Here is a 16,911-nt window from a genome sequence, read left to right on the forward strand (position 1 = left end):
GTTTCTGTTTTTTTTAGCCATCTGCTTTTCATAATACGCTCTTCTTGGGGCACCTGGCTGGCTCAGTTGGTAGCGCGTGTGACTCTCGACCTCGGGGTCATGAGTTCAAGCCCCAGATTGGGTTGAAAGATTACTTAAAAAATAAAATCTTAAAAAAAAAAGAATAGGCTCTTCTTGCCATAATGGCAAAGTGGAGCATAAAAGCATGAAATTTAAACTGGAAAAACAGAATACATAGGAAAAAATGAAACAAATTTTAATGACAATCATTATTCTGAAAAACTAAGCAACCCAAACTGAAAACAGCCTTGCTATTGCTTCAACGAGGCAGCTATCATCAGTGCTTAGTCATGGAGGTCTAATTTACTGTTATCAATAAACACAAAGGTAACAGGCTCTCCTAGTTCCTCCCACAAGTTAGATCCAAACAGAGTAGGGAAGGGCCTATGAATGGTCATCCATGTGTCATGGTGTCAGGAAAGACAATACCTGAAGTGGCTTAGGCAGATGAGAATCAATGCTATTTTTAAAGATCTTTGAGAAAGACATTTCATAAACTCCCGGGTGACTCACTATGCATAACCTCCCCAGAGGGTGGGAAGGGTAACAAAGAGCCTACTTTTGCTTTCTTTTTTACATACAGGATATTGCTAGCAAAGGCAGAGAATCACTTGTTGAATGTTTGGGGAGGGGAGGGAATCATCTGGTGATAGTCCATTTCTCATTCTATGGACTGAAAATGCTGTGGGCCCCTTTCATGCTTTGACATCCTGGAACCCAGGCAGGGGGGCCAAAGCAAGCCCTCAGGGGCTCTGTCTGGGAGGGTGGGTTGTAAAGGAAAAACTGTATCTGCAAGAGGCTTGAATACTTGTTCCAGTGGGTACAATCGAGAAATAGCTATACTCTAATTCAACCGTTCTCGAACATTTTGCTTTCAGGACATTTAAAAATCACTGAAGAATCCAAAAAGCTTACCTTTGAAAATCCTGTTAAATATAAGAATACACAAGCACACATTCCTTTAGTCACCAGAGCAATGTCATCACACATTCTATAAATCTGTAATTATTTCAAAATAAAAAGCTAAAGAAAAGGGGGGAAAAGCACAGAGGATGGAGCAAGTAGGGATTATAACAACTTTCAACAGCAATGGAAGCCAGAAGATAATCTGACATCATCACTATGCTGAAATAACTTCCAACCTCAAATTCTATAAGCAGTGAAATAAATCCTCCAAGAATTTTAAGATGAATTGAAGACATATTTAGACAAGCAAAGCAGAAAAGCTTTCAAAAGATCTTTACTGAAGGGAATTGTGAAGAGTGTACCCCAGGCAGGAGAGTGTTTCCACGAGGAAGGCCAGATTTAACAAAGAATAAGAAGGAAAAAAATAAGAAAGACAACAGAGTGCTAACTCTAAAAATTACAAGTATGAAAGAAAAATTATTGAGGAATCCAAATAGTTTAGCTTAGGAGATTTTAGAAAGCACAAGAATATACAAGCACACATTACATTAGTCATCAGAGCAATGACTTCATCACACACACATCAGGTCGCCTCTGGAAAATTCCAGCAAGAATGAAAAAGGCCAGTGACGTCTTACTATTATTATGAAACTAGTCTTGACACAGACTCCCTGAAAGGAACTTGGGACCCACAGGGTGCCCCGCACCACACTTTAGAAAACCGCTGCTCTAACCCCCATGTTGCCCAAGGCTGCTTCTCCTGAGTTTCACTTCCCGACCGGCCAAGGAAGAAACAGCAAGGTCACCGGCCAGGGTTCACAAGAGGAACTCCTCTTTTCCTTTTGCAAAGGCGCCTGGGTGACGCGCACGCCACAAAGTCGGGTTTCCGGGAAGGCTTTGAGACATGCCGCTAGAGGGCGCCCCGAGAGAACCCCCGCGACTCACCTCCCCGCCCCCCGCTCCCCGCCCCCGCCCGCGCCCGCGCCCGCCGGGTTCACACGGAAGCCCGGAAGAGAAGGAGGCGCCCGGAAGAGGGGGGCGGTCGCGGCCTCATTGGACGAGGTGTCTCCGCCTCACGGCCGGAGGCGGGGCTTCTTTGCGCTAAAAAGCGGGACCCAGCGGCCGCTAGAGCGCGCGGGTTTAGTCGCGATCGGGTGCAGCTTTTCCGTCGCTTACCGAGGTCCGCCGGGTCATGGTGCCAGCCTGACTGAGAAGAGGACGCTCCCGGGAGACGAATGAGGAACCACCTCCTCCTGCTGTTCAAGTACAGGGGCCTGGTCCGCAAAGGGAAGAAAAGCAAAAGACGAAAATGGCTAAATTCGTGATCCGCCCGGCCACCGCCGCCGACTGCAGTGACATCCTGCGGCTGATCAAGGTAGCGGGAGGCCCGGGCTCCTCCTGGGGCGGGGGGTGGGAGGTGGGGAGCGGCTCCGGCAGGTCCCCCTCTCTCCGCCCGCCTCCCCCAGCCTCGGCCGGGCCGCTCTGGGCAGGATACTGGGAACGAATCGCCGCCCCGCCCACCCCGTTCCCTCTGAGCTGGTTGGGTCTGGGCCTCACTTAGTTTTCTGCTTCTTTCCCTTTCTCCCATGTGCATCGTCCCAGGAACTGGCTAAATACGAATACATGGAAGAGCAAGTGATGTTAACTGAAAAAGGTAACGCAGCTGTGGCTGGGCGGGGGAAGGGTGTCCGGTACTTGTCATCTTCACCGAGGCCATCACTGTGTGTCCTTGCTGCCCCTTCTTGCAGATCTACTAGAGGATGGTTTCGGAGAGCACCCTTTCTACCACTGCCTGGTTGCCGAAGTGCCCAAGGAGCACCAGTCTCCGGAAGGTAACCGCCCTCCCCTTCCAGAAGCCAAACACCGACTGTTGTATAAAACTTATAGTGTCTGTTGTGTAGAACCACTGACAACACAGGCCAGAGTTACTGAGAAATTGGCCAGAAATAATAGCCAGTGTTCAAACTACTGAGGAAAAAGAAAATAGATGTGCTGCACATAATAATAGGGCGGGTTGAAAGAGCTGTTTAAGTAAGTATCAGAGTGCTGTGGAGACCCGGAAGAGTTTGAGCTGTTTTAAGTAAGTATCAGAATGCTGTGGAGACCCGGAAGAGTTAGGTATAATGTCATTTGTTGTAATTCAGTTTCATAAATGGTTCTTGTTTGACCCTAACGTAACCTTTTTTGTAATTGTGTTAAATCACATTTTTTTCTTTAATTTGTCCCAATCTTCAGGTTACAGTCTCTAGCTTCGCCATGTACATGGCCCTTCCGTGTACATGGATGGGCGGGGAGGTAACTAAAAGATCCTTTACACAATAAAGTAGATGATCATGATAAATGAGGTAAGGTCCTATTATCACACACTTAAAACACGGTAGATCAGAAACTCCAGTATACTCTCTTCCTGTGTTTGCAAAGGACTATAAAGTGGCTAGAAAGTTTAATTTGAAACCTTTGCCTCCATTTGAAATTATAGATACCCTGTAAGAGGGTGTCAGGTTGTTTTATTTTTTTGCTGGTCCCTGTTGACTGGTCAGAAGACAGAGCTAAAAGGGGAAGTTGTTTGGGTGGGTGCTTCATTTTTTTCTGAAGTCTCTTCCCCAAGCTAGAAGAAATAAACTCAAAACATAAGGGATGAGGTACTTTTTGGAGGTATGTGGATGTTACGTAATACCTGTTTCTGGGTACCTCTGCTTCTTCTGGCTTAAAACTGGGGAGAGCAAATTGAAAATCTGTGAATTGGAAGGCAAGTTCTGAAATTAAACGTTGCACTTTTGGCCTGATGTCCTGACCTTAAGGAAGCAGAGTTTCTCAACTACAAATATTTACTATTCTGAACTGCCGTGTAAACCCGACTTATTCCCAAGTCAACATACCAATATATCAATAGGATGTGAATAATGTGTGTGTTTAGTTTAAGACTATAGCAGTTTTGCTCTGGCAAGTAATGAAAGCATTCTCACGTCCTGAGTGTGAGATCCAGCAGATTGCAGAGTGGCCAGTCCACGATTTTAGCCTCGCTTCAGCTAGCTCTAATGTGTGCTTTTTGCAAATACATGTTCTGAGAACAGTGAGATCATCCAACAGTGGCCTGGACTGCACTAGCATAAAAATCAGGAGACAGTCCCGACTCAGTGGCTACTTATTTCTGTAATACATGCATGTCTGTTTTTTTAAAAACCTATGATAGACTTCTGATTTTGCAGCTACAACTTCTGTGGGTTGCTTTTCGTCCACATCTCATGTGATACTCTTATTACAGGACACAGTGTTGTGGGTTTCGCCATGTACTACTTTACCTATGACCCATGGATTGGCAAACTGTTGTATCTTGAGGACTTCTTCGTAATGAGTGATTATAGAGGTATGGCTGAGTTTAGGAGGGGTTTGCTCTGAAGAGAAACCAGGGCTTAAAGTACTAAAGAGGACTTTTTAAACGGTACTTCTCTTTCTTTTAGGCTTTGGTATAGGATCAGAAATTCTGAAGAACCTAAGCCAGGTATGTCTTGGTTTGGGAGGGGGGTGGGTTTGGCTTCCAAGTTTGTTAGGGTTACTGAATCATTTTATTTTATTTTATTTCATTTTTTTTTTACTGACTCATTTTAATGACTGAATCAGACTTGAGTCTTGGAAAGCAGGTGGAAATGTCACCGAGTTTGTTTTACTCTCCCTTACAACAGGTTGCGATGAAATGTCGCTGCAGCAGCATGCACTTCTTGGTAGCAGAATGGAATGAACCATCTATCAACTTCTACAAAAGAAGAGGTGCTTCTGATCTGTCCAGCGAAGAGGGATGGAGACTCTTCAAGATCGACAAGGAGTACTTGCTAAAAATGGCAGCAGAGGAGTGAGGAGTGCTGATGCAGACGATGACAGCTTCCATTCTATTTTAGATTAAATTCTCAACTGATCTTGCTTTCTGTCCTGCTTGTAGTCAAATAATAGAATGAACACCCATTCCAAAGCTTTATTACCAGTGGCGTTGTTGCATGTTTGAAATGCAGTCTGTTTAAGATGGCAATCTTGTATGCAGTTTGGAGTCAGATTTCTCCTTGAACATCTTTTGATAAACAACAAGGTGGTATGATCTTAATGTATATGAAAAAAACTTCATTCTTGTGAGTCATTTAAATGTGTACAATGTACACACTGGTACTTAGAGTTTCTGTTTTGATTCTTTTTTTAATAAACTGCCCTTTGATTTAATTGGTATAAGCATTTTTACTAATCTTTATTTCTCAAGACGTTTTTCTTGCTTTTAAATACGAAATAAAAATGGCCAAGAAACATAACTTGATAACCTTACAATTATTGAAAAAGTTTTTAACCCAATTTAAAGTGGTCACAAGCTGTTCTCAAAGTCTAGAAAGAAGCCAGTTGAATTCCATGGTTTTATAGGTAGCAGTGTGTAAAATGACATGGTTTTATAGGAGATCCAGGTTAGAAAGCGAAGCCCATGACAAATAAGCCCGTTTGTTACCCACAGAAAAGGCGGAGACAGGCTTCTCAAACACTGGGGGTGGACGGGGGCACACACCTTGCCCACAACAAGCTCATCCCACACAAAATGCCATTCTGAAGAGGGGAAAGCAGATCGTTTTGCTAATCAGGCAGGAGTGAACCAACATTTTTACAGGAAATGCGCAAACAAAAACGCTGGAGGTGGGTGAGGGTCCCAATCAGGGAAATCAGTTTATTTGAAGGGTCAGTCTATGTGGTACTGTCGTTCCCCAATGGGTTTCTATGTAGAAAAACAATAGTGCTTGAAACGGGGTGGTAGGGGCGCCTGGGTGGCTCAGTTGGTTAAGCGACTGCTTTCGGCTCCGGTCATGATACTGGAGTCCCGGGATCGAGTCCCACGTCGGGCTCCCTGCTCGGCGGGGAGTCTGCTTCTCCCTCTGACCCTCCCCCCTCATGTACTCTCTCTCTCTCTCATTCTTGCTCTCTCAAATAAATAAATAAATCTTTAAAAAAAAAAAAAAACGGGGTGGTAAACAAGCTTTCTCCAGAACTGAAAATGAAACTACCAAGAGGTACGAGGAAGAGACAGTCTTAGGTAAATGTTACCTCCTTTCTTTTAAAGTTTTATTTTTCAGTAACTCCACACCCAATGTGGGGCTCAAACAACCCTGAGATCAAGGGTCATACACTCCTCAGACTGAGCCAGCCAGGCGACCCTGTTACCTCCTTTCATTGCTCATTATACTGAGCTAAATTCCTAAACCCAGCAATTCGCATAGTAAAGAAAATGGTAGTTAATAAGAATCACTGTGCTGATTTCCAAGATTAATGTTTTCCAAGTCATCAGATACCTGAAGAACAATGCTCCCTATCTTCTTTCTATGTTCTCCAGGAAAGAAATACTAAACTCCTCAGTTAAAGGGGGGTTTTGCCTGGCATCCCTTGCTCTGGTGTCTGTTCTGGCTTCCTAAGTTAGAAGGTAGCCATATAAACAAGTGGGATCCTGTACTGTACTGAATACGGGAGAGCTTTGGGATTTTTTGGTGGCTCAGAGAGCATGCTATGAAAACAGGTTTCCAGAGTCCAGGGTCCTGCTGGGATGGTAAGTAACTAGGAGAGAGAAGCCAGCAAACATCAAAAGGGTTAACCAAACACACAGAGCCTTGTGGGGAAAGCAGACATTTTGAAAACTGTGTTTTGGAAAGTGGGTCTCTTTGAGGAAAACAACTACATGCTGACTGTGGTTAAATATGTGAATAAATTAGATTAACCAAGCGAGTTACAATATAACTCTTTGTTTTCTCATTCTTAGAGCTTAGCCCTAAAAATCCAGGGTTGTCACACGAAAGCTTTTATGAAGGTTGTGTCCACTCTAAGGAAGTCCCTTATGTTTAAAATTTAGAAACTGCAACACCACAGCATCAGCCCACTGAATGCTTAACTCGATTGCAAAGACACTTCTTGAAAAACTAAACTGTAAAATCCGTAAAGTTTGAAATCCCTAGGCAAGTAAGAAAACATGTCCTGGGAAATGTTATGAAAGGAAATAATAAACAATGATAAAACCAGAAAGTGGGGAGAAAGATAGCTTCCTGTAAAGATAACTTTAAAATTACCATTTTAGGGGCGCCTGGGTGGCTCAGTCGGTTAAGCGACTGCCTTCGGCTCAGGTCATGATCCCAGAGTCCCGGGATCGAGTCCCGCATCAGGCTCCCTGCTCGGCGGGGAGTCTGCTTCTCCCTCTAACCCTCCCCCCTCTCATGCGCTCTCTATCTCGTTCTCTCTCTCAAATAAATAAATAAAATCTTAAAAAAAAAATTTTTTAAAAATACAAAATAAATAAAATTACCATTTTACTAAAATATTATGCCTGACATAATCATTTGGGAAGAATAGGATTTCGGATCTAAGGACTTGCCAATCATTATGTCACATAGGATATCTCAGGGGTTTTCTGTGTGTGTGTGTGTGTGTATGTTTCAAACAACTGCTCTTTGCTAAGTGTATTCTGTTCCTCCAAAAACTTATAAAGTCAAAATTTCTGAAACTATCAAAATGGGAATTAGCTGGGTTTGTCCATGTCCAGGCTTATGACATCCTGCTACTGATGCAACCACAGGGTTGATAGTAGAGCCATGGTCTGTCACTGCCCAGACCAGAGCCCAAGATCATCGACTGCTTCCATTCCACAGGGTAGCCTTTTGAGGGAAAGAAAGGGGCCCTTCACACAGAAAGGCAGAAGCAACATATCAGAAGAAGCCCAATGACTTATTAATGCCTTATACCCACTCTACCCCGTCCCATGAGTCTCCTTTGCATTGGGTCCCCAGCAGGGCCTAGGATGGATGGCACTTAACCACTGTTCCTTGAGGCAAGAGGCTGCTCAGCAGCCACTGATGGAGCTGGCCCCGCTCTGAGAACCTGGCCACCATCTCCTGCTAGGGGAAGCGGCTTCCTCCCCGACTGTGGCAGGCCTGGCCTCCCATTCGGAGTCTGCAGACGGCCTTGCCCGCTCCTAGAATTCTGTTCGCTTGAGTGGGGCTACATCTTTGTTTTCTTGTTTCATCATCTCTTCCTGGGGACTGTCACCTCTATGTGACCCTGTGCATTATTCTCATCCCTTTTCTTTGTGCTGCCCGTCTAGGCTTCAAGCCAGTCAGGGGTTACCCACAGCTCAGACTGAGAGTCCCGCACCCTTACTGAACATCCCCTCCGTCATCAACGCCTTCCTTGCCCCACCTAAGGCCACCAAATGCCCTTCATCAGAACGTTCTCCCAGCACCCCATTCCCCCATCATCTCTTTCTTTCTTGTGGCTCACCTCTGCCCAACAAATGTTTTAGTAGTTTCCAGATGGTTATCAACATAATAGTTAATAATAAGAGCTAACCTTTAGTAGGCACTCCCCAGGAACCAGGTATTACACTTAGCACTCTGTGTACATTGTTATCCAATCCTTGCCAACACACTACAGAGGGAAGTACTCTTACTAGTTTCTTTTTATAATGAGAAACTAAACCTCTGAGAGGTTAAGTTGCCTAAGGCCACACAACTAGGCCCGGGAATCAAACTCCCAAACCAAATTTCTCAAATCCCTGGAGGTTCACTGCCATACTCTCAAAGCACCTCATATTCTCTATAAGAATGATTGAATTTGGTGTTTCTTCTGGATTATACTCTAAAGATTAATCGGTATGAGCGTTTTTCTAGATCATCAAAATCAGTAGTTCTCAGTATTGGCAGCAGGTTAGAATCGCCTAGAAAGCTTTTAAGAAATACTAAAGCCCCACCCTGAGAAACTCCTAATTTAATTGTATTTGCATCTGCATGTCAAAGTGAAGCCAGGATGGAGAGCCACTGATCTAGATAATGACCTTATAACTGAATCCTAGTTGTAGTTGTGAGCACAACCATTTCAGTTTGTGTTTATGCTGCTCACCTTAGCACTGTGTCATTAACAAAGACCAAGTCCCACCACAACAGCATGAAGGAGAACCTTCTACAGAGTTTTTAGAGAAAAATCACCACAGAATTGTGTCATCCAAGTGCACACAGTGCTGAAACCAATAACATCCACCCCAGCCATCAGCACCATGCTCCTCTGCAAGCAACAACTTCACTTGAGCAAAAAATCTCCCCTCATATTAAATCAGTGTTTTTCATTTGAATTTTATTAGTTTGGTCATGTTTTTTTTTTTTTTAAGATTTTATTTATTTATTTGAGAGAGAGAGAATGAGAGACAGAGAGCACGAGAAGGAGGAGGGTCAGAGGGAGAAGCAGACTCCCTGCCGAGCAGGGAGCCCGATGCGGGACTCGATCCTGGGACTCCAGGATCATGACCTGAGCCGAAGGCAGTCGCTTAACCAACTGAGCCACCCAGGCGCCCTAGTTTGGTCATTTTTTAAAGATTTGGTTTGCAAATGTATATTGGTTTTACAGTTGTGTAGGAGCTATGAACTTAACATATCCACATCTAGTTATATGTCTATAGTAAGTAATATAATAAAAGTAACTTCTCTGGGGATCTGTGAGAATTCTGTATTTTTTAACAGATTTCTTTTTTTCTAATTTTTCAAAAAATTTAGTTACTTAACATACAGTGCAATATTGGTTTCAGGAGTAGAATTCAGAGATTCATCACTTACATGCAACACCCAGTGCTCATCACATCAAGTGGCCTCCTGAATACCCATCCCGCATCTAGCCCATCTCCCACCCACCTCCCTCCATCAACCCTGTTTGTTCTTTTTTCTTTTTTTTTTAAGATTTTATTTATTATTTGACAGAGAGAGAATGAGAGAGAGAGAGAGAGAGCACATGAGAGGGGGGAGGGGCAGAGGGAGAAGCAGACTCCCCGCGGAGCAGGGAGCCCGATGCGGGACTCGATCCGGGGACTCCAGGATCATGACCTGAGCCGAAGGCAGTCGCTCAACCGACTGAGCCACCCAGGCGCCCTGTTCTTTTTTCTTTTAAGTAGGCTCCATGCCCAGTGTGGAGCCCAAAGTGGACTTTAAACTCACGACCCTGAAATCAAGACCTGAGCTAGATCAAGAGTCAGACGCCTAACTAACTGAGTCACCCAGGCGCCCCTGTTCTCTGTCTTTAAGAGTCTCTTATGGTTTGTTTTCCTCTCTCTTTTTTCTTTCTTCCCTCCTCCCATATGTTCATCTGTTTTGTTTCTTAAATTCCACATACGAGTGAAATCATACGGTATTTGTCTTTCTCTGACTGACTTATTTTGCTTAGCATAATATATTCTAGCTCCTCCATGTCGCTGCAAATGGCAAGATTTTATTCTTTTTGATGACTGAGTAACATTCCATTGTATATATACCACATCTTCTTTATCCATTCATCAGTCAATGGACACTTGGGTTCTCTCCATAGTTTGGCTATTGTTAATAATGGTGCTATAAACATTGGGGTGCATGTACCCCTTCGAATCTGTATTTTTGTATCCTTTGGGTAAATACCTAGTGGTACAATTGCTAGATCATGGGGTAGTTCTATTTTAACTTTTTGAGGAACCTCCATACTGTTCCGCAGAGTGGCTGCACCAGTTTGCATTCCCACCAACAGTGCAAGAGGGTTCCCCTTTTCCACATCCTTGCCAACACCTGTTGTTTCTTGTGTTGTTAATTTTAGCCAAGAATTCTTTCTTGAAAAGAGGTCTATGTTAAGTTCGAGACACACTGCCATAACCATAATGCAAAACTATCTGCTTCTACGTGGTCAAAAAAAAAAAAAAAAGAGGGTGTCAGAAGTAAAACTTTACCAATTGGGCCCCAACTTGATCAGATTCAGGTTTGATTTTTTGGCAAGAAAATTTCACTCACACACACACACATACACACACACACACACAAAGAACATTTCACAGATGATTTTTCCCCCCATCAAGGTGCATATAAAGTCTAGTCGTCTCTTTGTGATGCTGGCGGCTATTAATAGCAACACTTACTAGGTCCACTGATTCACCGGGAGTTGCAAAATGGTGATATTCTATTTCTATCATTGTTTCTTCATTTATTAGCTAAAATATTTCTATAAAAAGAGCACTCTCCCATCTTGTATTTCATTACCATGAAGTACAATTCACCCAGCAAAGGCAGGATAAATACTTGATTCTTTCCTTTTATTTACTAGCTCTCAAAAAGAGTGAACTGGCTTCCCCAGCATCTTCCAATTAGCACCCCCCACCCCACCTGCCACCAAGTATCATTATTAACTCATGGACTTTAAACATTTCCTGTCTTAATTCATTGTCCTTATTTTTCTTATTGAAGCTCAGATGGCCCTAACTGTTCAGTGGGAGGTTCTTCAAGTTGGCTTCAGAATCCTTTGAACACGACCCCAGAAGCTCTTGGTAGCTTCTTCACTTTTTTTTTTTTAATGATATATTTTTTTAAAGATTTTATTTATTTATTTGAGAGAGAGAGAACGAGAGACAGAGAGCATGAGAGGGAGGAGGGTCAGAGGGAGAAGCAGACTCCCTGCAGAGCAGGGAGCCCGATGCGGGACTTGATCCCGGGACTCCAGGATCATGACCTGAGCTGAAGGCAGTCGCTCAACCAACTGAGCCACCCAGGCGCCCCGCTTCTTCACTTTTAAGATGTCTCAGGTGCATCTTGTACATTTCTTACCCCAGATGTGACATCGATGGCTAGGTCCTTCTGAGATTCAGAGGTTCCTAGAGAAGCAACATTTACTGGGAGCAACTGTGTTCTCCGCTGTTTTGATAACGACAGGGGCGCAGCAGGGAGAGCCTTTTAAATGGGGGCTGAGGGTGGTGGCATTTCACTTCTGGCTTAGCTCAGAGAGACTTTCCTCAGCTCTCTTCTTCCACCTGGTTCCTTATACTGCTTTCTTTCATCCAGTCCCTCAACAACAACAACAACAACAACAAAAGTGATTTCAGAGGCAGTTTGGGTCTGGTGGAAAGAACACTCCACTTGGGAGTCAAAGGAAGCTGAATTAGATCCTGGTTCTTCTTCATTACAGTTGCCATTCATAAATGAGATTATGGATATGGACGTGCACGAGGTACATTATTTATAGATTCTATGTGATCTGCTTATCATAAGCTATGTTGAGCATTTACTATGTGCCAGATGTTGTGATTTTGTTACTTCATTAATCTTCAGGACAACAGCGTAGGGTATTTGAAGGGTGGCAGAATATGCCACCCCCAAATATGCCACTTTGGCAGAAGGATTATTTTGAGCTACAGGCACTTGAAAAACAGCAGATGCAAGAAGAGCGTTCTTATCTCCCCTTTTCTTTCTGAAAACGGGAGATAAGACTCCCATGTGTGAAGTTGCCCTCCCTGTCCCAGGAGCAAAGAAACATACTTGCACCATGAGTCAATGCCAGAACTGGTACAGTTTGTTAAAATAATCCTTCTCTTCCTTTAGCCTCCCCACATATATTTTTTTTTAATTTTATTTATTTATTTGAGAAAGAGAGAGAGCATGAGAGGGGGAAGGGTCAGAGGGAGAAGCAGGCTCCCTGCTGAGTAGGGAGCCCGATGCGGGACTCGATCCAGGGACTCCAGGATCATGACCTGAGCCGAAGGCAGTCGCTTAACCAACTGAGCCACCCAGGTGCCCTAGCCTCCCCACATATTTTAGCTACTTTTCCACAATTGCCTCTCTTTGTTCGACCTACTTTTTTTTTTTAAGATTTTATTTATTTACTTGACAGAGAGAGAGCACACACACAAGCGGGAGAGCAGCAGAGGGAGAGGGAGAAGCAGGCTCCCCGCCAAGCAGGGAGCCCAAAGCAGGACTCGATCCCAGGACGCTGGGATCATGACCTGAGCCGAAGGCAGACGCTTAACTGACTGAGCCACCAAGGCGCCCCTGTTCAACCTAGTTTAAAAGCATGTAGGTTTTGCCACTTCTTTGGATCTTCAGTTCCTTATGAGGGCTCCCATGTCACATAAAATTTATATGAAATAAATGTGTGTGCTTTTCTCCTGTTAATCTGTTTGGTTTTTTTTAAAGATTTTATTTATTCATTTGAGACAGAGAGAATGAGAGAGACAGAGAGCACATGAGAGGGGGGAGGGTCAGAGGGAGAAGCAGGCTCCCTGCCGAGCAGGGAGCCCGATGCGGGACTCGATCTCGGGACTCCAGGATCATGACCTGAGCCGAAGGCAGTCGCTTAACCAACTGAGCCACCCAGGCGCCCCCTGTTAATCTGTTTGATGTTAATTAGATTCTCAAGCCCGGCCAAAGACCCCGGAGAATGAAGTTTTGCCTCCCTCACATATTCCAGAGGTGTGCTGGTAAAGCAGCTGGAAGTGGGGTTGGGGGCCTTGATTCATAGAAGCTGCTGATTAACATGGTGTAAATACTTCCAATACTTCTGATTTGAAGCTACCCATGGTTTTAACCACTGGCTTGCAAAATTCCTGAATGTTTAACAAGAGGCTCTCCCAAGCCGGTAGGAGCCTGCTTCAGCACACCCCTGAATCAGGCCCACTTTAAAGATGAGGAAACATTGGCTGAGGGAGATTGAGCAACATGGATTCATTCAGCCCGTGCAGGTCCGGGCTGTCAGCCGGCTTTGGGCCTCCACAGCTCCGCACACACGTGCTTTCTCTACCATACACTTGCCCCTTCTCCTAGCCTCTGGTTCATACTCTTTGGCCTCAGATTTATGCTTAGGCATGACAGTGTGACCCAAATGTTTACTTCCTTGACTGTTAACATCCTGAGAGCAGAGACCATATCCCATAATCTTTTTTTTTTTTTAGATTTTATTTATTTATTTGAGAGAGAGACAGAGATAGTGAACGAGAGCACAAGCGGGGAGGAGAGGGAGAAGCAGGCTTCCCGCTAAGCAGGGAGCCCGATGCGGGGCTCGATCCTAGGACCCTGGGACCATGACCTGAGCTGAAGGCAGACGCTTAACCGACTGAGCCACCCAGGCGCCCTCCCATAATCTTTATATCCTCAGGGCCTCATTCCATGCATGGCACACAGTGGGCACTTGATAAAAGAATTTATTTCATTAAATAAATGAAATAAACCAGCCCCAGTTTTAGAGGAGAAACTGAGAGATAGAATCAGCTCTCATGTTATTCTTTACTTGTAATAGGCCCCCATTTTGAGAGTCACAATTTAATTGGAAAAAGAAAGAAACCTCATAATTATAGAGCACTTTTAATCCTCAAAACAAAGCCATCCTTCTGTGCATGAGGAAGGCAGGGTGTAGGGGGTGAAGCAATTTACTCAATGTTATACAACCAAAAGGCAACGGGATTGAGATTTGAACTGGTCGCCAGGCTCCGGATACATCTCACAAACCATAACTCACCATCTAGTGTAACCATACATGGTGGCCTTTGGTCATGGATACTGGTGGTGCTTGGGGCTAAGACTGTTTCTTTGCCACGTGGAAAGGGTCTCGCCTGTGCCTAGATTAGGTGTGAAGGACCCGGGGGAATGTGGGCTTCCTATCAACTGCTCCTTGCCTCAAAACTTCTCAGCCAGGGCACCTGGGTGGCTCAGTTGGTTGGGCGACTGCCTTCGGCTCAGGTCATGATCCTGGAGTCCCGGGATCGAGTCCCGCATCGGGCTCCCTGCTCAGTAGGGGGTCTGCTTCTCCCTCTGACCCTCTTCCCTCTCGTGCTCTCTGTCTCTCATTCTCTCTCTCTCAAATAAATAAATAAAATCTTTAAAAAAAAAAAAAAAGAGTGTGCGACTCTTGATCTCAGGATCATGAATTCGAGCCCCATGTTAAAAATTTAAAAAATAAGGGCGCCTGGGTGGCTCAGTTGGTTAAGCGACTGCCTTCGGCTCAGGTCATGATCCTGGAGTCCCGGGATCGAGGCCCGCATCAGGCTCCCTGCTCGGCAGAGAGTCTGCTTCTCCCTCTGCCCTCTTCCCTCTCATGCTCTCATTCTCTCTCTCTCAAATAAATAAATAAATAAATCTTTAAAACAAAACAAACAAACAAAAAACTTCTCAGCCAGCCCTGCAAGAAAATTCAACTTTTCTACAGAAGACCCGCTTCAAGACAAGGCAAGTGGTTCAGGAACCATCCCATTTCACTTTTTCTTCCTCAAATTATATGTGAGTTCTGTTACTAGAAACAAAAATGTGCTCTCCTAAATTTTCCACACAGGCCTCCAAGGAGTTGAAAAACAAAAATCATTTTCCAGTTTCTCTGGCTTCAAGCCTGACTCTAGGATGTGATCCAACACTAATCACCATCCAAATGCCTGTCAGCAAGACAGTCGCTATGCACTCTGGCATATAGTACTGAGGCAGTCTTGTGCAATGTTGTTAAAGCATTATGTTATAATTATACCCCGGCCTTGTTTCCTGCACATCTCGCAGATGCTTATCCACCAACGGGGTGTTAGCTGACAACCACTCTAAACAAGCCTGGACAAAAGAAATAATAGCGGTAACCCCGAGGAACTTCTGAAAGAATATGCAGCTAATGTTCCAGAATATTCAGCCAGTTCAATATTCTCTTACAAGCAAGTCAAATGTCAGGCAGCATTTCTACCTTCTCCTATTCTGCCTTTGACCTCTCTTTGTGCTCTCCTGTCTTGTCCAGAACAATGTCACTTAACTCCTCAGCATCTTAAAACATGTCAACTTAAAACATGAAACACTGGGGGAAATTCTTACAACCCCTCAGCCTCAGAACCCAACACTACCCCACCTCCCAAAGAAGTTAAAATGCTTCTCTGTAAGGAGTGGCGTACGCATGCTGTTCCTTAGAACTGCTAAAGAAGAGCAACCTACCTACTGTCTTATTGCTCCTCCCCTGGGATGGGAGGAAAAGGGTTATGCCAGGGCCACGGACACTCATGGTCATGAACACTATGGTCTTGTGCCAGACCGGATGGAACTCTGGGGAAATGTTCCCACTGAAATCCAGGAAAGTGGTGAAGAGAAAGATCCTGAGGGAAGAATCTAGGTGGTGGTGTGTGTGGCTTACATTCTTGTCTGTGTTTTAAGAGGTTTCCAAGCAGGTTTTAATTAACCTTCAGCTGAAACTTGCTAAACAAGTTTTGCAACCCAGGTTATTGTGTTAGTATTTTTCCGGGTGTATTGTCCTAGGTTTGAATTTCATGAAGTTTATTATTCTAACTACAATTCAATGGGAAAAAGCTAAGTATACGTTTTAAAACCTAGTTATTTCCTGGTAATGACTTGTAGGAAAGAAGGATATCTTCATGAGATTTGGACCAAAAAAGGACGTGAAAATTTTAAAGGTGACATTTACGAGTGATAAGATAAAACCAAAACTATTTAAGAATATGCCTTTCTTCAAATGAAATATTAGTCTTTTGGTTCAAATGATAATTTATTTGAGACCTAGCTTTTAAAACAAACCCTTAGGTTTCATATGCTCCAAATGAGGCAGGAGGGAAGGGTGGCTCAGGAGACAAGTTGACCAAAGTAAAGCCATTTTGGTTTTAGGCTGATGCTTAACCTGAAAGTCAGTAGGTCATGAAAAGAGTCACAAGATCCAACTCATGGAAGACCACAAGACCCTACTCCCTCTGGCAGTAAAAGCCACATAGGCTGAACATTTTTTTTTTTTTTTTTAAAGGAGGCTCCATGCCCAACATGGGGCTTGAACTCATGACCTGGAGATCAAGAGTCGCATGCTCGACTGAATGAGCCAACCAGGTGCCCCTAGGCTAGACATTCTTAGAATTGCTCCCTATGGGTAATTCCACAACCCTAAGACAATGGAAGAACTAACCACCCAATGTAAGTGATAAACCCAAAATTAAAGAGTAAGCCCCTCCCTGTATGGTTAGCTAACTTAAAAAAAAAAGAAAGAAAGAAACAACTTATAAAACCCTTCGGTAGAGGCAAAGGGGGGTCCTTTTCCCATCTGGGAGGAGAGACCATTTCTTTGTCTTTGAAGCAGCTCCTTTCTTACTTCTATGCTTTATAATTCTATACTTTATAAATCCTTGTCCCTTTCTCTGAATGATTTGCTCTT

At 44.0% G+C, this 16,911-nt stretch overlaps 1 protein-coding gene across 1 annotated transcript; it reads left to right on the forward strand.

The window, feature by feature from the left end:
• The first annotated feature begins 2,064 nt into the window (after positions 1–2,064).
• SAT1 (spermidine/spermine N1-acetyltransferase 1) lies at positions 2,065–5,184 on the forward strand. The gene is made up of 6 exons (XM_045875981.2): positions 2,065–2,341; positions 2,569–2,620; positions 2,715–2,798; positions 4,232–4,333; positions 4,428–4,468; positions 4,650–5,184. The coding sequence occupies exons 1-6, from the start codon at positions 2,276–2,278 to the stop codon at positions 4,818–4,820; spliced, it is 516 nt and encodes a 171-aa protein (XP_045731937.1). The 5' UTR covers positions 2,065–2,275; the 3' UTR covers positions 4,821–5,184.
• The last annotated feature ends 11,727 nt before the right edge of the window (positions 5,185–16,911 follow it).

The sequence above is a fragment of the Mirounga angustirostris genome, unplaced genomic scaffold (genome assembly GCF_029215605.1).
Source record: "Mirounga angustirostris isolate CCGP_5_RB_7025 unplaced genomic scaffold, mMirAng1.0.hap1 SCAF_11, whole genome shotgun sequence".
Classification (NCBI taxonomy): Eukaryota; Metazoa; Chordata; class Mammalia; order Carnivora; family Phocidae; genus Mirounga; species Mirounga angustirostris.